Source organism: Triplophysa dalaica, chromosome 3, assembly GCF_015846415.1.
Source record: "Triplophysa dalaica isolate WHDGS20190420 chromosome 3, ASM1584641v1, whole genome shotgun sequence".
In the NCBI taxonomy this organism is placed as follows: domain Eukaryota; kingdom Metazoa; phylum Chordata; class Actinopteri; order Cypriniformes; family Nemacheilidae; genus Triplophysa; species Triplophysa dalaica.
The window spans coordinates 14,345,504-14,367,213 of NC_079544.1; the positions used below are offsets into that span (position 1 = coordinate 14,345,504).

Here is a 21,710-nt window from a genome sequence, read left to right on the forward strand (position 1 = left end):
AGCATTATGTTATAGAGAACGTTACTTAGATAAAAAGTCTTATTGATGTTCTTCTATGAATGGAAACGATGGGCTTTCTATGTCTCTTTAGCCATTAAAGCCTGAAGTCAAAACAAAACCCAGGGCTGTACGACTAGGCTAAATCTTTAGTGCTGCTGTGTTTAACTCTATGGGAAATTCTCAAGCAACCTGTTAATAAAATTAAGCTACTGGGCATAGTTTAACTTTTACTCCTAGTATCAAATGTATCACATTAACGAGAATTACCAATGTTGCTAATGCAAATAAAACCAAAACCAACTGAAGTACATTGTCTGGGACAGTCACAAAAAAAGAACATCTCTAAAAGGCCTATTTTTTTGAAAACAGGAAAATTAAATGCTGATATCAATTTAAGCGGTAGAAATTCCTTTCCATTCAGCACACAAAGAGTTGAAAGCGGGTAAAAACGATGCCACATTGGTTTCCACAGTATGTTTTGGGTTTAATATTAGCCACTGAGTTACAGCTTGCATCTTCGTGGACAATATTGAAAACAACATCACATCCTTCTATACATTAAATAATGCCTTGACTGTACACATCTGATGCAGCAGGATTGAATTGAGCCAATTTCTTCATTCACAGAACATTTTAAACAAGACAGCAATTGATTTTCTCCAACGTGTGCATTATTGTTGCATCTACATGCAATCGAGGAGCACAGCTATGAAACACAAAAACGAATCGATCTTCTTGCCAGCATAATGTCCCACATCATTCCTATTAGCGTGCATTTGCTCGAAAGGAGTTTGCCAAATCATTTCCTAACAAAGAAAATGTCTACGAATGCTGGAATAAACAAACCCCTCTGGAATAAATAATATTTAGTGCAGGAAAGTGTGTTTCTTAAGCACTAGTACATTCAAATACACATAGAACATCAGAGCTGAAGCATGCACGCTTTTGAATCTACAGTACAGTGCAAAACAAAAAAATGTTATTTCCTGAGACTACATAGCATTTTGTATACCTTCATACCCTCGTACAAAACATAAAGACTTTATCTACTAAAACAACATACTTAATTTCCTTAAAGTAGGTGTTACCCTGACAATATCTACAGAAGGATGCACTGGAATTCTTCACTTCTTCCAATCGACACGTATATTGGACTATTTGGTTTTAGGGAAGAAAAGGGCAGTCACACATAAAAATCAAATGCATTAACGTGCCGTAACAATGTGCCTTAGGTCTAACTTCAGCCAATAGGATGTGGATATGCACAGTATATACAAAGCACAGAAGTATCTGCTATAAAGAACAGTCAAATGTGGAAGGTATGTGTGTACGTGTGTATCGAGGTGAAGCTGCAAGGTCCTTTGCTCGAATGCTTAGCGACAAAAGTGAAGTGCAAAATTAAGAGTTTCTCGGTCCCATTGTAGTGTGGAAGCATCTACACGGAACGCGTCTCCACTTCAATTTTCTCTTCTCCTTTTGAGTTCTCCGTTTCCTGATGGCTGATGCTGGGCCGCACTGTCACCACCGGCCCTCCTCCGTGGATGGAATAAAGGAAGTTCCAGGTTTCCTCGGATATTTGGCCTGAATCGGCACCTATTAAATCAATAAACCAGCGGAAGGGTTATATGATTAGAAATTTATGATGGGAATTCGACAAACTAAACATGCTCCTTCAATATAACATCGATGCATTTACTTTCCTAATACATATTTTTATTGTGATTTCATCCGTGCACTCTATTGCAATAGATTGTCCTCAGAAAAAATGCCCTTTATTTGTCATTTACAGAACACTTAACAATCTACTCTGTGCCTCATTTATTTTATCATTGAATTCACTCAAGAAGTATGGCCATAGGCAAGTATAAAGGGTGATTAATGCTGTTTCATGATGACATTACAGATGAAACATAAATTATATGATGATAAACTTTACCTTGTTTTAATGTGATGTGTCCATTTTTATTTACAGCGATCTTGGAGTTATCAATTTGCCCTGGTGGGTCTGAAAGACACAAGATTTTCGGTCATCAAAACACACCCAATACAATACCTCAACCAACAGTTATACAGTAATAGTTTCAAGACTAATTTACCAATATCTGCAAAACATTATATCCTTAAATTGCATTTCAAAGTTTAGAATATTTCAGAAACATTATCACCAAAGGAACTGACTTACCAATGTCCTTGCCTTTGACAAAGCCCTCCCATTCCCGAAACCACTGCATGCTGATACAGTATATCACTACAGGAGACTCCTCCTCCTGAAACGCCTTATTGAGCTAGATGAAGGACAGAAGAGATATAGAGAGGAAAAAGATTGAGCAGAGTATTACTTCATAAATCTCACACATCTCACTGCACCACTGCAGAAAAAAACAGAGAATCTCTGTTCTCTGTCTAAGTGGTGCTGGGTGTGTAAATGTGTATGTGCATTATATATGACATTTATTGGTCTAGACTGAAAAGATAGAAATGGTCTAATCCTTTGTTCTTTACGATTTCCAGAATCGCAGCTCTTACCCGCACAAACATGTCCAGTTCGTTTTTACGTCGCTTTTCCAGCTTCTCGATCTCTGTCTGGCACGTGTGGCAGACGTACAAATGATTGACAGCCGGGCCACCTCCATACCTAATCAACAGCGAGTCAACAATGAGCATGTAAAACAACCAAAGATTTCAAAATCCATACTCAAGCATCAAACTCATACCTGCTATACAGAAGATCCCATACGTTCTGCGGAAGCATCACAACGAGATCATCAATGGACGTTGCTTTGTTTGGTGGAATACCTGTCAAGAGGCAGAGGCACGTTGACTTTATAACAACATTTTAAGCTTAATCATAATGAAGAGCTGCTTTAATCGTTGATGGTCTATCAGATCTTATTCCCTTTAAATTCAGGACATATCAACCAGTTCAAACGATTCAGATCAAGGGAAGGAAAATGTCTTTCTGAAAAGATTCACTAAAAAAAGTAAGTAAGTACTTGTAAAATGTTCTCCCTACAAAGATAAATAAGTAACTTGAACATAAAATGTTTAGTTAAAGGAGTCAAATGATTGTTTTGCATATACTAAACAAAATTAGCCTTAACACGTTTCTAACAAAGATTATTTTGTTGACTGGATTCTCAAGTTTTTGGCCAAAATCTACTAACAAATTACAAAACAGTGTAGGTAAACTTGACTATGTTGTGACAACTAATGACTTAAACATATTTTTAAGTTGTGTTGACTTCAGTCTCTGTTTGTTGAGTTAACTCAAAAACGTGCTAGTGATAGGTGGCCTTATTATTTTAAGTTGGTTCAACAACTTTTTAACAGTGTATATGCCGACCTCATTCTGCATTCTCACGTTTACTTTGTAGAATAAGAGACACAGGAAGAGAGAAAAACAAATATTATCAGAGAAAAGGATGTGGAGGGACCCTGCCACTTGACCTCTGATGCTTGTATAATCCACAACTGTATCTGATCGGTCTGTGGCTTTCAAAATATGTAATATTAGTTATAGGGTTAAGTGATGACTATAGGTCTTATGAGAGTGATGGTCACCTCCGTGCGCACACAGGAAGTCATGGTTGGAGATCGGTCCTGGCTCAGCGAAAGTTTTAAACTTGCTGAGCCATTGACGTGAGATGTAAAACTGCATGAGGCTGGGTTCCATCATGTTGAGCAGACCATTCACCTTCCGCCTTTCCTTCTGTGCCTCATCATTACTCTTCCTGTTACACACACACATACAAATAATATCAGGGACATTCACTAACACACACACTTCAGCACAGAATTGAAATTCAAAGTAAGACTCAAGGCCATTTGTCCTGCTAACCAGAACCTTGAGCTGCTATTTAAAAACATGCTTGATGTTTAACCACTAAACCAGGCTACAATGAAAATATGCTCAAGTCTCCACTGAATACAATAAACGTCCTTCAAGCCTGATTTGAAAAATGGCAAGAATAGAAGAAAAATGCCAAACATCTGTGATGCATATGTGCATTTTCTTACTTGTAAAAAAGCACATATGCCTCAGCGTTTTGAACACAGGACTCTGATACTTCAGTGACGCTCTGGTCGTCATACTCGTACCACAGCTGGTTCAGTTCATTCCGGCAATAAGCAATATAGTGACCACCTAAAAAAGAAAACCACAAGAAATAAAACATTTGTGGTTGATCAACATGTTTTGTTCTCATTGAATGCCAATATATACGCAGGGTGGCCAACAGCCAATGCAACAAACCTTGTTCAGCTGCACTTTATATTACAGTTTGTGAATTTACAGTAAACATATCCAACAATACACTAGTAACTACGTTTCCAAAATGAGTTCAAGAACACAAAAGAAGATATTTTAAAAAATGTTACTGAACAACAACCCATTTACTTTCATTGTATGGAAACAAAACCAATCCAAGTTAATGGGTACTGCCGTTCGGTTACCAAAATTCTTCAAAATCTCTTCCTAATCCTGTTGTTCCCACTTCTATACATCATTTACTAAACCTCCCTTTACTGTTGCATCACTAAACAGCCATCCCCATCTATGCAAGTCCCGACTCTAAAAGCTGGCACTTACTGCTGGCAGTGCCATGGTGACAGATGACTGCTAGCAGGTCGTAGGTGGTGGTCTGGGCGGAGCTGTCCTTGGCCAGAAAGGGCTGCATTTCTAGGCCTTCCAAGGGGAAGGACACATGAGTACTGATTTTAGTGGAGAACATGAGTTCATGTCTGAAGCGCTTGAGGTGAATGCACAAAATCTGTTGGGAAACAGCAGGGAGCATTTTAACACAGCAGGAGATGGTTGGAATATTTCCAAAAATAACAACCGCAAGAGAGTATCAGGACAAAATAATTATTGGTACATTTTCTGAGGTAAATGCGAGCGTAGTTTGCCTCGTGCTTTTTAACTGGTTCTTTTCAGTGAACCTGTCGATCCGGTTCACAAAATCATACTGAATCGTTCTAAACAGTTGGCGTCTACACTAAGCACTTAATCACAAATTAAATAAGTGGAGCAAACTAGCTGAAACGTAAATGTATTTAATAACAAATAAATCGTATTGGATTAGTCAAGGATCATATAAACTGTTTCACCAGATGCGAGTGCAACTTACCCCCAGTGAAATTCTGGTTTGTGTTTGGCTAGTGTCTAATAATATAATTATTTCCGAATAATTTAATTTAAGTTAATATTCATTTGTATTATTATTTCACTTCACAATAATTGGAATAAATAAATGATTTGTTGAATTTATTGTATGTGTGTTTTATTAAATAAACAATTTGTTGAATGGGTCCTGTAGTTCGGTCGCATTTAAAGAAACCACGTGGTACATTGTCATCTAGGGGATGAGCTTGGTATTGCAGTCTTAAGTCAAAATATTGGATGCACAGAACTTTGACATGTTGTTTAGTACAGGACACTGTGTGCAAGCAACAACTTTATGATGTCGCAAGCAGCGAGGCAGTGTCTGACCACCCGCTCCAATCTGAAGTAGAAGTAACCGACCAGTAAAGACACTTTCATTCAGAAATTTACTCCGTCGAGGCAAGTTCCGTGCTGTGTCTTTCTCTGACACTCCAAGAGTCCACACACTGCCGACACGTTTGCCTCTCCATCGATATTTTTCTCTCTACTTGTCTCTTTCTCCCTCCTTCCCTCCCAGGAGTGGGGACTTTGGGGATAAGTGTGCGGTGGAAATTTAATTTGTAAATGGACATCATTTTTATAAGAAGTATATTTATTCTAGGACACAAGATTATTCTACAATCTGGCTTAATACTTTCCACAGTGTTTCATGCATTCTGACTTCTTTACACTGTTAAACGTGCTGGCTTCTCATGCTTAACGTGGTCAACTTGTCAAAACAAGTTGGACGTATGACGTAGTATTTCTGTGCCCGGTAAACTACCCCACGTTCGTATAGGCTTTGGAAAGTTTTTTTCAAATATCAAATTCCCTTACGTAACAATTTTTCCTATTAGACAATTCTCCCAGAAAAGCACACCCACACGTAAACCAGAAAGAGCAGGAGAATGCGCACATGTCAACCAGCTGGAACAAGTGAGAGAGAGCACTACGTTCGCGAAGTTCACCTATGTTTGTTTGCTCACTGCATTTCGGTGAGGAATGTTATATAGCGCTGAATTTGGAGATCTTTAAAACAGATAGATGGAGAGGTCCCAGCGCTAAAAGATGCCGGTCATGAACCTCACGAGGTAAGTGAAACAGAGTCATTAATTCAACAGTAGTGCAGGGATAATGCAATGATAAATTGTGTGCTCGTGCTGTAGTCCAGCACACAGCGTGCGCGTTCAGGGCCCGCCTGTTTTCAGAAATAATCGTACAGCTGTATCGGTCTTTGATCGTCACGACATAATACGCGCTCTCTCTGGTCTCGTCTTTGGCCCCGCCCCTCTCGTCTCCTCGATAAGCTTGCCGCCTGTGTCTCACAACCCACACCTGCCCCTTATTAGTTCCCCTTTAAAATGCCCTCGTGTCTATTGTCCTGTGCTCGTTCGTTTTGCATTGTTACCTTGCTTGTTCATCGTGCCATGCGCTTGCCTTGCCTTGCCTAAACCTACCCTTGTCTTGCATTGAAAGACGTTGTGTCATTGTTTGTATTTAGGTAATTTTTTGCCCCCTCTTGGGAAGTGTTTTGTTTTGACTTCTTGTTTTGCTACCGTGTTCCCCCATCGTGGGTTTTTATTTTAATTCATTAATTAAAGTCTTCTTTGTTACATCTGGGTTCTTCCCTGCCACAATCCTGACAGAAACCGCTTTAAAAAAGGATAGGATTCAGCCATACAGCCATGGCTTTTCATTTCTTTTGCCTAAATAACTGCCAAAAGAAATCCAAATGCTGTTTGACACAAGACTGTAGAAAAAAGTAATGCCAAATTCAAGCCAGTTTGGGTCAAGAGTTTGTCGCTTACTATCTGGGGTGCAGCTCTGTCATTTTTTTGTCAGTTTCCAACAATTCATACGTCATTAAGGTTTTTATAGAGCTTGCTACACATTATAAAAATGTGCTGTTTTAAAAGAACACTTAAATCACCTAAAGAAAACTTTTTGAAAGAAATTGTTTTGAAAGCACATAAGTGGGATTAAAATGATTTAATATGAATGTTTTTTATTTATCACCATGAAACGTGTCTGAGGTATTTGGTTTGAAAAAACAATACACATACTTCAAAAAGAGTGCAAAGAGTGTGGTAAACACATGCTTAATAAATGTTATCATTTTGAGGGGTCCTTTCTTCAACTTAAAGGGATCCCTGGTCCCAAAAAAGTTTGAGAACCCCTGGCTTACAGGACCCCCGAAATAAGAAGAAAACGACACCAAAGTGTATCCTAAAGGTACATCTACTTTTCACTTAAGAACTTCAGTTCAATGTTGTTTATATGTTGCGATTATGGATACATTCTAAAATAAAACACATCTGACATCATCCTGTTATTACGATTTTCTATAGCGGTGAATAGATGTATTATTATCCTGAAAGACTTCATGAAAGCACAGCAACGGTGGGACATGATCCAGTAAAATGGCCTCGTATTTTCTGGCCATTCTACAAATGTGCTGAGCAATCATCAGATCAAATGACTCCCATACCAAATGACATCCATATCATTACAGATCTCTCATCATTTTATAGCCTCTCTCCAAACATAAATCCACTTGATGTAGAAAACACATGACTCACCAGACTCTATAGCCCATTATATTATTATCATTATTACACAAGGGTTCATGGTTTTGTGTGACTTACAGGCATCCTTTCTACAAGGCTTCAGCATGAAATGGTTTTATGACGTCAGTTTCAAGACTTGTAAAGCTCACAATGGACAGAGTTTGATAACACTGGGCCAAAGCTGTACACATTCATTTTTGGAGAAATATTTGAGGATTTTGTGACCGAGTCATCTGCAACTTTGTTACAAACTGTCTTCAACCTTACCTATTAAGGTGCAACACTTCTAAATTGAAAACCTTTAAGAATAAGAAAGATGCCTAAAAACATTATAGTTGGCTGTCTACGAGCTAGAATAAATAATCGCTCTTACCTCTGGCAAACTCTGAACTTTACAGAATTTGACACCATTCCGTAACCTGAAACAACAAGAAGAATCAACGTTTAAATGTTAGTTTCTGTGACCGTCATCTAGGAGCACATTTTTTTATCTAAAACAAGGTCATACTCACTTCTTGCATTTTTCACAGCTGTACATGTTGTCTCCTGAAAAAATAAACACATGGGCTAAATATTGTATTATATGAAGTGAAAGATTTCCATGTCAAACACTTTATTATGTATTATGTGCAAAGCGCTCACAAAACTGCATTTCACAAGTAACTAGTTAAGTTTGCTGGTTCATTTCTGTACAAACCTTTAAGCTCGTCTCTTGCAAAAAAGGCAGCCAGACAATCCTGCAGTGTGACCACAGGCCCCCAGAACCAGCTACAAAATAGAAGAAACATGCAGCCCTTCTGGTAACTATTTTTGAGGCAAACCTTCTTGGTCTACAATGTTGACCATGTTGAGTTTACAAATGTCCAAATGCTATTTTGTATGGAAAAACAGCATGCGCAATACCTCTTGATATATTCCATGACAAATGAGATCCATCCTTGAGGGGCGTATGCTTCTCCACAGGAACCAGCCTTTACCAAAGCCGTCTGGTGGGAGGAAGAGTGCAGCTTGGCAAGGTCCTCTTTCCCCGGAATGGGCAGAGAGATGTCCTGGAAGTTCTCCAAAGTCACTGAAACCTGACACGGCAAGGACAGGCAACAATACAGACATGCCTCTTACTCAGAATTACGCAGAATCTTACTGCACCATTGGTCAGGAACAATAACGAAACAGAAATAACAACGCTCTTAATAGTATGATAATGCAGTCAATACACCCTCATTTTTGAACAAAAAATGATTGTTCTTGTAACTGATAGTTAAAATAAAAATTTGCAAAAAATGAACACAAACATATTTTTACCTTGTGTTAATTCTATTCAAAGCAATTTACACTGACTTACATTCAAGAGAATTAGACCTATGACCTTGGTTTTGCTATAGGCAGATTCTACATGACCCACAAAAACATCCTATATTGGTTTTTCACAAGCATTCAGTCCTCCATGAGGTAAAAAAAAACACTACTCGCTATTATCCTCTGACTAAGGAATCCAACACTACTGGTTCTTATCAGAAGCTATGTTAACACGGACCAATGTAATCCGATTAACCGTGATACGAATCTGCATATTATCACTTTTAAAGTTCGGTATTAGCTGTTATTAAACATTTAGTCTAATTATTGTTTGCCTGCAGACGCTCTGGTGGGTCTTCATAGTATTGCCATGGTTTTGGTTTTGCGATGCACGTGCTTATTGGCACGAGACATTACTCTGCCTTTATAAACTGTAACTGTGTTTTTTTCTCGTGCAATTTTCTTAATAAAATATACACAACATGTGCTTTAAAATGTTACACTTTAACGCTTGTGCAGTGTACGCATGTCAGCAGATTAAATCGGATTGAAACTTGTCATATAAATACGCACATCAATCAGGTCACCTTTCATGTAAACACTACATTCATATTGCACAACTTGAATCCGATGTGTCCATGTAAACGTAACTAGAGTCAATGGATCATGGGTGATTGGGCTCAGGTGAAGAACATGGAGGTCACTCACCCTGTCACAGGTCAGGCACTGAACAGAGCTGACAATAGTGCCATCGAACACCTCAGAGATGACACTGCGATATTTCCTCTGCCGTTTACTCTTTGGAGGGGTGAATGAGTGCACTGATAACATGACACACAACAACTTGTGTGAACTTACTTTCAGTTTAAAAGACAAAAAATGACAAGACAATTGCCCAGTTTCACAGACCCCAGACTTAAATGAAAGTTTGAGCTGTCTTAACTGAAAATAAATTGCCCAAACATATCTTGCCACTGTTTTGTTCAAGGTGCAACCAGTAATGTTTTCATCGAAAGTAAGCGGCTTAAAGGAAACCCAAAAATGAAAATCTTTGCACATATATTCTAATTTAACTTAAGCATAGTCCTGTCTTAAACTAAGGCTTGTCTGTGAAACCGGGCCAGTATTACATATCTTAATTCCAGCATCAATCTATGTACAGAAAAAAGATTTTGACAATGACTCTCGTACCTTTTTTGTGTGCAGAGCTCAGGTTCGGCCACATGGAGGACTTCGGGGGGCTGTTGGACAGTCTGCATGAGATCCCTTCATTTACAGCTGTAGATCTGGTGCTACTGCTGACCTGAATATCAGGATTTGAGTCTAAACACAGAAAACACAGACATAATTAGTTCTGTTCTACAGCCCAATGAGCCACACTGCCGTCTAATCCCTAGACAGGCAACATCCTAACCAAACATCACATTCACATATGACAACATTGAGCAACGCATTATAGGATTGCCTTGTTCACCAATGACATGTTGTTTTGCATTTAATCTGTGCTGAAACAAGTGATCTCAGAAGAAAGCGGTGTACAATAAATCAAAATGTTCACCTGTAGTTCGGCCCTGAGCTTTAATGGCTCCTTGGCTGCTGATTATTGGCCTTGTCTCACTGGACGTGTCCACGTCTTTATCCAGGTCGGCATGGGAACCGGCGCGATAAAGGTTGTTGATGAGGTTCTTTTCTTTCTGCCAATCTTTGTTGTTCTGGCTTTGCTCTGAGATCAGCATCTCTGCTTCGTTGATGTCTTCAGGGACTCTGGGGCATTCGCTATCAGCCCGATCGCTGCTGCCGCACGACTCGCAAGACTGAAAGTCGTCCGACTGGCTGTGGTTATCCTCGTCGGGACTGTCGTCCATGGCCACGGGCTGATTTGGGTCCTCGGGTTCAGGAATGGGCTCTTTCAGCTCCTCGTGGAGTTGGTCCATCAGACAGCGCAGAAACTCTTGAGAGTCCTAGTGACAGATAATTACAGAAGTTAGGAAAAAAACTAGGACCTTTAGGAAAACCAGTAGCTTCATGCTAATTTTCAAAGGTCTGCATGTTTACTTGCAAAAATCCACGAATACAATTTTTTTTACATTGTTGAAAGAGTGCCACAAGTACGGAGCCTGACTCTGTATAGCACAGATTAGCATGCAACCCACGGGACCCCCATCGCCCTAGGAACAGCTGAAGCTTATGAGAGTATTACTCATTACTGGCTCATCTACACTGCGACACGGCCAACTGGCTTTATAACATCCTGCTACCAAGAATCCTAGCAAGCAAACCAGTTCCTAGAAATGAGATGCAGCACATTAGACCACAAAGCCTTGTATTTTCTGCAGTTATTTAAATGCAGTACAACAATGAAGGTTTCCTGGCTGGATTTATACTACGGTTCCAAATGATGGCAATTTGACTCCATTCATTGCAAAGGGAAAAGCATTAACACAGGCACTCACTTTGAGTGAATGTCACCTCAACTGGAGACCACCACTATGTAGGCTTCATGAAAGCAAGCCTAAACAATTAGATTAATGCTTCCCGCTGTCTCTGAACAGCCCATTCATGCCGATACTGTAACACACAGCCTTCATCTCCAGCCAGCCATGACAATGGATGCACAGAGCATATGAGCTGATGCAATAAATCAGACAGCTATTGCTTTAAGAACACTAATTCTAGGATCCAAGAATACAAATTTAAGAGCAAGATTATTATAGTCCAAAAATAAACGTGGGTCTTTTAATTATAGGCTAACTACAAAGTGGTAACCGCTCGCTTTATACACTCTGTTGTGTAAAGCATACCTGTTGGGAATAACCACGGAACATTGGGTTTACAGCCTTGATGCCCTGGAAAAGATTTGTGGGGACAACATAGGAGTTCCTGCAACCACACAAAAAGAACAGAAATGAGGCATTGTGACCAAAAGTCCATTTCATTAAATAAGAAAAACAGATTGAAGTGGAAAGATAGAAATGAGACTGAAATAGGAAATGACAGGACAGGAGGGGAATTTACCTGTTTTTGTGCCACAGGTCTGAGATGAGTTTTTGATAGCTCTTGCATAGCGCCGGCTTCTTGTCTGTCTTCACCAGACCACCACACTCCAGGAAAAACTGAGTCAGGGGAGGACTAGGACAAAAACAGGGAGATCAAAATACCTTTGAGACGAGGTGATTAACAGAGAGCGTGTAGGGTACTGAAAAACACACGCAAAAAAGCGTTTATTGTAATTAATGTGCATTACAGATATCAGACACTAGGATTCTTACCAGTTGGAGAGCGCCTGAAGCGCAGCGTTCATGTAGCACGTATTACCAATATTCTTCAATCCAGTGAGACCTGCAGGGAGAAATAGAAGCTGAAACGCAATCTTAACAGCGTCTGACCAAACAGGGTTCTCAATCCAGTAAGAATGCAGAGAATTTTCAATATTAAAGATGAAGGACCTCTGGTCCTCAGTTCATCCTCCTCTTCAGTTTCCATGTCCAGGTCATCACAGGCTCCTGCTGGAGAAACTCTCAGAGAGGTCGGGCTGCCGGGAGCTTTGGGGTCCTGAGAAACCACAGGGAGAGACTGAACTTTGCCCTTCACAGATGACAGTCTAATGCAACTGAATGCTTTTAAACAAACATTCACGAAACGTGGTCTCAAGACCAAAATTAGAAAACAGACAGTATGTTAGTATTATCGTTTCCACAGAAGAACTTTTGTAAACTGGTTGCAACCTTATTTCTCTGTTTTTGAATCCTAAACAGAGCTGTATAGATTTTCCTCAAACACTATGGCTATAGGGATTTGTTCCAAATCCCAAATTCCTATGGATTTGTGGAATGAAATAAGCCTGAACTACTGAACCATGTACAGACCATTCAAATTATGCTTTTCTACAAAATTTCAAGCTGTTTGGGGTATTTGTGAAAATATCTTGTAAATTTTAGGAAATAAAATGGAATCCATTGATTTACACACAACAAACAAAAAGTTTAGAATTCAAAATGTAACCGAAAGCAATAACATAAACAACATTTGAGTTCTTTACAGGGAATTGACTTTTCTTTCTTGCATATATTTAAAGCTGCTCATAGTTTTAGCTTAAAAACAAACAAAAGTCAGTTACAGAGCAAGTGCATTTAAAATTATTCCGTGTCTACAGCTGACACAGCGCGGCGCGAACCCAATATTAATTTACATTTTGTATACACTGGATGCGACGTGACAATCTGTGTGTCGTGTCACCCTGGTGTAGACACAATGTTGGTGTTGTTTACTTATCCTGATCACAAAGTTTATGATGGAGCGACAAAATAATGCATTTTAATTCAATTTTTTGTCCACACAAAAATCCCTTTTTCTTAGTGGGTTTGTTGTGTCTCTCGTGTGTAGACAGGGTTTATGATTATAATAATGATTTATAATCTGTGTTGGGTACAATTTTGTGGAACATATCAGTTTGACGTCGATTTATACCCACATAAAAAGAATCGCAAATTTTATATTTTAATTTGAAACCAGGATATAGAAGCAAACTATACGGATTGCAGTTTAAAAAAAAAGTGTTTACAATGTAAAAAAAGGATATCATGTTTAGTCTTATGCATAGTTAACTGAAAATGAAATTTTATTCATGTCCAGGTCCAAAAACTACATTTACCTAACTCTTCAACAAAATGTATTTACTTCAGCAAATACTAGTTCTTTTTGCATTATGTAAAAAATAATTACTACTACAACTAGAACATGAGTTCTGACCTGGCTGGGGCTCTGTACTGGAGAGTTGGGCTTGGCAGTGCTGGGCAGCTGTACTTGGGGACCCAGTTTCCTTTCCAGGAAAACCTCTTTGGTGCAGGCGTAGCACCACACTCTCAAGGTGGTAAGATTCACAGTCAAGTTGTGCTGTGTCTCCTGCAAAAAAAAGCCACTTAGCTTAGAACAATACCAATACTATGCAAGTTGAAAACAATAAGCAGCAACAAGGTGATGTTTAAAACTGCTATAACAACAGAACTACTATGTACAACTATATGAACAAAAAGTTTGGAATTTGGTAAAAAAGTATGACTTGCTTTTTTCTTTTATTCCTGATCGACCTAAATTAGTTGGAAAATAAAAATCAGTATTATAATATTCACTTAGAATATTAAACAGTTATCCATCTTTTCTACTGCACATGATTAATTTCTCTAGGTCTGATTTCACTTAAATTGCTTTAAGAAACTCACTAAACAGCATATAATTAAAAACAATCACCGCAACAAAAAATATCATCATCTGCCTGATTTCTATTTATGTATCTAACAACATTTTAAACCATACAATGCAGGAGAAATTTAGGACAAATGAGTGCCGCTACAAGACTGATAGGGAAGTGGTAAATGGCTGAGGCGCGTACACACACACACACACACACACACACAGAGAGAGCGGTGGCTAAGAAGTATCTGCATTATTCATGGCTCTGGATTGACTTTCACTGCAGTACTTGCTTGCAGTGGTGCAACCTCTGCCAGACAGGAGCAGTTAAAACATTTATGAGAGATGAACCAAAATACAAACCCTGCCAGAGTCTGGCACTCTGACCGCTTTAGAATAAAAACGCACACTTATATCCATTCTAGCTCATCGTCGAGGATTAGATTTGGATAAAAATCTTATTAATAGCATCTGCTAAATTAATAAATCTAAATGATGACATTGGCATTATTCAAAACGCCCGATATTGCCTGAAATTGTTTTAGCATTAGTTCCTTCACTTTTATAATATGTTGCATGTTCTCTGTTTTACAAGGTTATGCTTGGTTGATGAAGGCAGTGAGATTCGATAAATGATCTTCACATCACTAAATTTGAAGAAAAATAATATATGCGCATATTCATGCCTTCCTTTCATGTTCCACTGTGGATCTTTCATCTCCTATGAGCCAATCTCACGCACACGCGCACACGCACACACACACACACACACACACACACAAAGAGTGAAATCACTCATCAAAAATTTAAATAAATATATATTTATCCTTTACTAAAATAAGATTCTGGTGGATTTATACAGCAGTGTTTAGCCCACAATGTATCAGTCGGACGTAAAGATAGATCTAGAAACTTTATTCACTGTCCCTGCATACATCAGTAGTCCTAAGTATAAACATTTTATATTCTCAGTTGCATAATCATTTTTTTTAACCTGTCATTGAAAGACCCATATTAACCAACCACTAATCTGAATATCTGCTATCTGCTCTGACTACAGCCTTTCTCGATCTGTACAGCTGTTCTCCAGGCACTTGCATTGGGCTCTTTCAAAACAAACATTCCTCATTAATATCCAAAAGCAGTCTGCTGATCTTCAGAAAAAATGAGGGGCTTCATTTTGCTTATGCAAGAAATGTAGTTTATCTTGCTGTATTAATTGCTAAAGGCCCTTAAATATTTCTCTCGCTTTGACATGCACGGGGTGTTTTGGAGTGGTGTGTTATGAGGTTTGGGAAATGAGTAATCACAAGGGGGTTAGATGGATCTGGAGACCCCGCCTGGAACTGTCATTAATAATGAATGAGCTCACTAACAGACCAGGCTGAAACTCGAACACAGTAGACTCTTCCAGCGTAATTAAATATATACATAAAAATTGAATAATTAATCTACATTTAATAACACACGGATCATATCTACAAATACGGATGAAGCCATGGAAGTTATTAGCAAAATATTGAATTGTGCAGAAATGTGCAGGCAACAGGGCCAGTTACATATTTTCAAAACAAAAACCCACACAATTATTGTACAACTTGAAAGTGTTGAAACAAAGAATATGATGACTAACCTGTGAGTGGATGGTGCTGTGGTCTGCATGTGACTCCCCACAGCCAACATAAGAACACCCATTCTGAATGAGATAAACAAGTTTGGATAAATACAGTTATTACCGTTTGCAGGTCACTACTGTGAACAAGTGTTGATTTATCACCGTGCATTAAAGGTTTTCATTTATTCAGACAAACTGCTTTTTTAGATAATAACTTTTTAATAGATAACACTGTTGTCACGATACAAAAACTTAAGTAGTCAATTTTAACAACATTGACATTTCATAAAAAAAATCAATTCTCATACCTGAAAGGTAGTGAGACACTAATGCAAAAATTAGCCTTGATTCACATATTGTGTTTAAAACTGCTTAGAAGCATATCAGTTCATTGATGTCCTTAAGGCTAACATATTTTTAATAAAGGGGAAAATAACATTTTGATTCTCAGTTCTTTAGGGGGGGTTTCCCGGACAGGCCATTAGACTTGTCCCAGACTAAGTTAAATGTTAGAGGTGATCGAATACATTTGTACTAATATATCATCAAATATATCACCGCGATTGTTTTGTCTCAAGATGCACACAAAGAATATTTTTTGTAAAGGTTGTTTTTAAAAACAACTTCAATATCCTAATTTAACCAATGCCTAGTCCTGGTTTAAGCTAGTCCCTGTCCTGGAAACCACCCCATAATGTTTAGCAGTCAGTAAAATAGTAAATAAAAGTAGTAATTCTATATTTTTAACAACATGTACTGATCCTTTATCTAGACATGAATCAGATTCTTTGTCTGCATGTTTACAATAAAACTTACAATTAACACCTGACCAGCAGCTATTTTACAGAAAAGCATGTTGGACTTCTCATGAACACAGGCACGAACTCTATACACAGAGCAATAAAACAAATAACAAACTAAGTTTGTCCTACCGATGCTGAATATCAGTGCTTTGTTTTTTATCTACTTACTTTGGTATTCTAACATCAAGTGCTGTACATTTAATATCCTCTGAGAATAAATGTATTTTTATCGATCCCAAAGGGGACGTTCAAGTGCAAAACAGCAGACAACATCAAAAGTATTAACAGCAGACACGTCATAGTAAAACATGAGCTGATATGTTTAAGATCTTACCTGTAGACAGGCCCAAAGGTTTGGTCCTCCAACTTTACAGTCCTGACACTGACCCTGAAAGTGTACATACTCATTATGATACATCTAGTATTGAGAACGTAACAGGACTGAAGTTGTGCGACAAGCGGCACCATTTGGGTTTATTTTATTAATGCCAGACGGATTTAAAAAGTTTTTGACTGCTTGGTGAATAATGCTATAGAAATTATACATTTCATCGGGAATGTTAGATCACAGAAAACACTCTTCATCATTAACATTACAAATGCAGGCAAGAAATTTTTACTTTTATCCATAGGACAGTGGAGGTAGACAGGAACATGAGGGTAAGAGACAACATGTGGAATTGGGACATGTATGTGTCTGAAGCGCTAACCACTGGGCTACCACTCTGACAAAATGTCTTATTTTAAAGGAGCGACGAATTAAAATATATTTTTTTTGTTATATAAGAGGGAATCTTATTAAAGCAAACCTCCTTTAAGTGTCATAACTGAAAACGCCCTTGTAACTGATAAATGGCGCAGCAATCTTATGAGAGTACAACATTTTTGCATGACTGTGTTCTTAATCCACTGCAAATCAGTCATATCTGTCATTTGTAAAGTAAAAATTCCCCCACAAATGACCTCCCGTATTTTGATGAACACCGAGATCCTGTGATAATATTAGTCCTGTGCAAATCAGCATCTCTATGATTTGGCAGGCTTTTACGTCATTTTTCAAGGTTTTATCCACCGTTTGCGATTAATGGAGGCTGTTTTGAAGTGTTTTTGTATTATTTCGGTTGCTGGGTCATATCCATAAGTTAACAGGAGGCTCCCTTTTGTTTATTTATCATGGAAACTCATGATAACATTTGAGACCCGCGATTGCAGTGATCTTTTGTCTGGTTCGCAATCATGGGTTTCAAATGCTGACAGGTACAGATATAATTAAACACCATACAAACTATACGCAAAGCCTTGCATCACATATGCGAAATAAGTCAGCAAATTTGAGTAAAATCACAGGCTTCACTTATCCAGTGAGAATGCGCCACATGACCTACAGACGTGAGGATGTAATTTATAAATCACACGAGGTAATACTAATAGATAATACTAATCCCGTAATAATACTACAGTGACAGTCTAATGCAACTGAATGCTTTTAAACAAACATTCACGAAACGTGATAATACTAATCCCGTGCAAATAGGGCGATTGTGTAACCTAACGTTACGTCTCTAACCAAATTCACAGAAGGCTTCAACTAAGTTTACTACGCAAACTGCTATCCAATCATAAAACTGGGTGTTTACTTCCAAGTCTTCAATGCGGCACGCCCATTAAAACCGAGCGCTTGTCAAGCCGGCCTCAAAACCCGGGTACAAAATAGCCTCTGACTTATAGATTTTAATGTTTTTTAATGTAAAAAAAACGCCAACGTCTTAAGTAGACCTCATACAACAGTATAAATTTTAAAACAATAAACAAGCCAAACAGTTCATGAAACCTTTACAGGAAGAACAGTCATTATTTTATGTTATTGTGGAAATGCATCTTCACATTCTGTGCAAAGGACCCATAAAGTATTACAGTTCCAACCCATGTTTATCAACACCTATCAATGTTTATAACTAAGAGTTTGTTGTTTGTTTGTTGTATGCTGATAGCAGTGCATCATTACCGATTAAGTCCAAAACAAAGGTTAAGTGCTTTATCACTTTACACTTACAAGCACTACCGTACCGATTTTAGCTCTCAGAAACAAACGGTAATATGATTGTGACTGGAGACTCACATGAGACTTCTGGATGAGCTCCTCTTTAGTGATCTCCCCCACACACTCCAAGTGTGGGCAGTCATTACTCGATGCTCCTGGCATCACTCTTAGGAAAAGAAAGAGAAAAAAATAACACATTAGTACACTTTAATTTTTAACTGCCTTACACTTTGGACAAATCTGAATGATACGAATCAAAATAATAATTGGAACAACAGCAGAGAACATTCAAACAGCATTTCCAATGTCCAAAAAAGGCCAAGTATAAAACTTCCATGTCTTGAGGTCACAAAGTTGATTTTATCGTATTTTTTTCCATGACAGTTTTACTAAATAATTTAAAATTGTAACATATCACTTTTAAAAAGTTTTCCTAATACTGGAGACGTCTTTTGTGTCTAAAGCGTTCTTATACACGTTAAAGAAAAACCTAGATTTTTCACCGACCATATAAAATAAAAACTTGCAAAGCCAAATAACAAAAACACACTGTAAAATTGGCTAAAATAGACTTGGTCATGACAATATGAGATGTTTTGTTACAATCAGGTTTACTAAGGTTACTTGTAATAATCATGTAAGAACGACAAGTACTTTTTAATAGCTTTTATTGTTCAGATATTTGCAACACCCAGTGACAAGCATAAAGGGTGACTGATAATGATTAATGGGAAATACAAGGTTTCAGAAGGACAGCGGGGATATGATTTCTTTGGTTTGATAGACAGATGGAGAAGACTTACTAAGAAAACTATCTTGTCCAAAATAAACACACTACTCAATGAAAAAGACTGAATGCAGCTTTACAAAGTGCAGCGAATATACAAAAACAAATTAAAATTGTTATTTTAATAACAACCTCTAGTCCTTTAATGTACTTCTCATAAGTACAAAAAACTGCAGCTGACTGTAATTTTACCATTTATTTGTTGCCAAACAAATCGCAAAATAGTCTCACAACCTAAACAAAAGAAACTTTTGCTCACAATACTGAGTGTAAAGCGAAAGCAAAACCATGGTTTGCAAAAAAGATCTTACCATTATCCCAACTGATTTAAATCTACACCGTGTAAACAATATAACGTTATAACACTTACTTTAAATGAAAATGATGCGCTTGTAAAATCTGCAACTCGACCATGTCATGCATCTTCAATCTTATATAATGTGAATGTAATAATATCATAAAACTCTTGTCATTGAAGTTTGGCTGACTGAACATTTTGACAGCAACAACACTGTGTCTCATGTAGTTTAATAAAGATAACGTATATCTAATTTAAATATGTAAGTCATTAATAGCAACGCAAATGATAATAATGTACAGTAACAGTCAGTCATGTACAGCTGTGAGAGGGCGTGACGTCACTTGACCAAGCGTCAGCACAAGCCAGAATCTTCGCTAGGCTAGTTAGCAACTAGCTGCTGCCTGTCACGCACATACTCGCAAACAATTTCTCCAGCCATTATAAATCTTTCGTTAACTGCTACCACGAGAACAGCTCAAATCTCGCAGACTCTCAATGATTGAGGTGTTTACTTTGAAAGAACAGCAGACTGTAAGCGTGTGACTGGCGGGCTAAAGCTAAAGTCACATCATCTGACAGCTCCACCGCTGCATCAACTCATATTACAACACCCCTGTTAAAAAAGCACAGAGCTAATGCACAGATTAGTAACAGAATCTATAAGAAGCCAACACATCATAGATTTTACACCGTAGGTCGCACATAAAGTAGCCGCTGATTACATACTAGCTCACCTCCAGGGAAATGCACGATGATGTAAATATAACTCGATTCTGATGTGTTGATGTTTAAAGATGTCTTTAATCCAGTCAGCTACATACTAGTGACATCCTTCTGTTCACAGAAAGCAGAATTTTAATCGGCTGGAATCGGACACTGCAACTTCATAGTGGAGCGACATGATATGACACATTCAATCAAACAGCCTCTTCCGGTTGTGCAGTGCTGAAAGTGAATGGGAATCGGACCGTGGTAATGCCTCCTAGTGTGGAAACACGGAACGACTCGCACATGGAGGGATCTATCCCAGCCCTGACGCCCCAGTGTGGAGACCGAATGAATTACAATGTGCCCTAGCTTATGCTCTGTGATATTACACTCCTGAGACCCAGCTATTCATATTACATCCTGGGCTTTCACATTTATGAGGTTGGGCTGACAAAGCAAGCTTTTATAAAAGATTTGATAAAGAAACATTGCTGCAATGTGTTTCTTTTAACCACTATCTTCATTTTATGTATATATTGGTCTCAAAAGGTTACAGAATAATTGGGCCTATTTTGGTTACATTAAGTTGAAATAAATTGAATTGTTAAATTATAGTATAATCCTGTTTGGGGAATGTTGTAGACGTCCCAGCAGTGATAACATAGATACATGCCAGCAAAGTGTTCCTTGACATGTCTTTAACCTGCCATCTGGAGTTCAAGGAATTGACATGTCTTTCATCATGGTCATGTCACATGGTGACATAGGTTATTTTTAAAGAGACAGTTTACTTAAAAACCGAAAATTCTTTCTTTATTTCACTCGACTTCATGTTGTTGCAAACTTGTATGTTCTTTATCTTTCTTGTGCTCTGTAAAGACAAAAGTGATAGGAATGATAGCCCACATCACCATTTCTTTCACTGTATGGATAAGGGTTCAGTTGCAGTGAATGATAACCAAGGTTAATGTCTGCATATCTTATTGCTCTTTTTGATTTTTACAAAAGAAAGAAGATCGTGTGAGTTTGGAAAATCATAAGGCTGAAAAATGATAATTGATTATAACAGGGTAGATTTAATTTATTTGATTTGTTACATTATAATTATATAATTATTATAAATATTTTAACCTAATTTATCTCATCTTTTTGGGCTGTCATGCACGTTTTGAAAATAACAGACATTTGTTTATAAGCACACTTCTCTTTATGTGTCAGAAATAGTTCACACCTAAATCATTTTTTATTTTATTTACCCTCAT

At 37.9% G+C, this 21,710-nt stretch overlaps 1 protein-coding gene across 1 annotated transcript; it reads right to left on the reverse strand.

Annotated features, from left to right (window-relative positions):
* Positions 1–459: 459 nt before the first annotated feature.
* Positions 460–20,693, reverse strand: usp33 (ubiquitin specific peptidase 33). Its single transcript, XM_056743392.1, has 24 exons — positions 20,475–20,693; positions 18,731–18,818; positions 16,946–16,999; positions 15,827–15,889; positions 13,753–13,905; positions 12,450–12,555; positions 12,273–12,342; positions 12,019–12,132; positions 11,805–11,883; positions 10,562–10,964; positions 10,195–10,326; positions 9,712–9,824; positions 8,611–8,783; positions 8,405–8,475; positions 8,220–8,253; positions 8,081–8,126; positions 4,589–4,769; positions 4,018–4,144; positions 3,562–3,731; positions 2,715–2,796; positions 2,527–2,635; positions 2,183–2,285; positions 1,937–2,005; positions 460–1,593 (listed from the first exon to the last, which is right to left on the reverse strand). Exons 2-24 carry the CDS (start codon positions 18,812–18,814, stop codon positions 1,436–1,438), a joined length of 2,694 nt encoding a protein of 897 aa, XP_056599370.1. The 5' UTR covers positions 18,815–18,818; positions 20,475–20,693; the 3' UTR covers positions 460–1,435.
* Between the last annotated feature and the right edge of the window lie 1,017 nt (positions 20,694–21,710).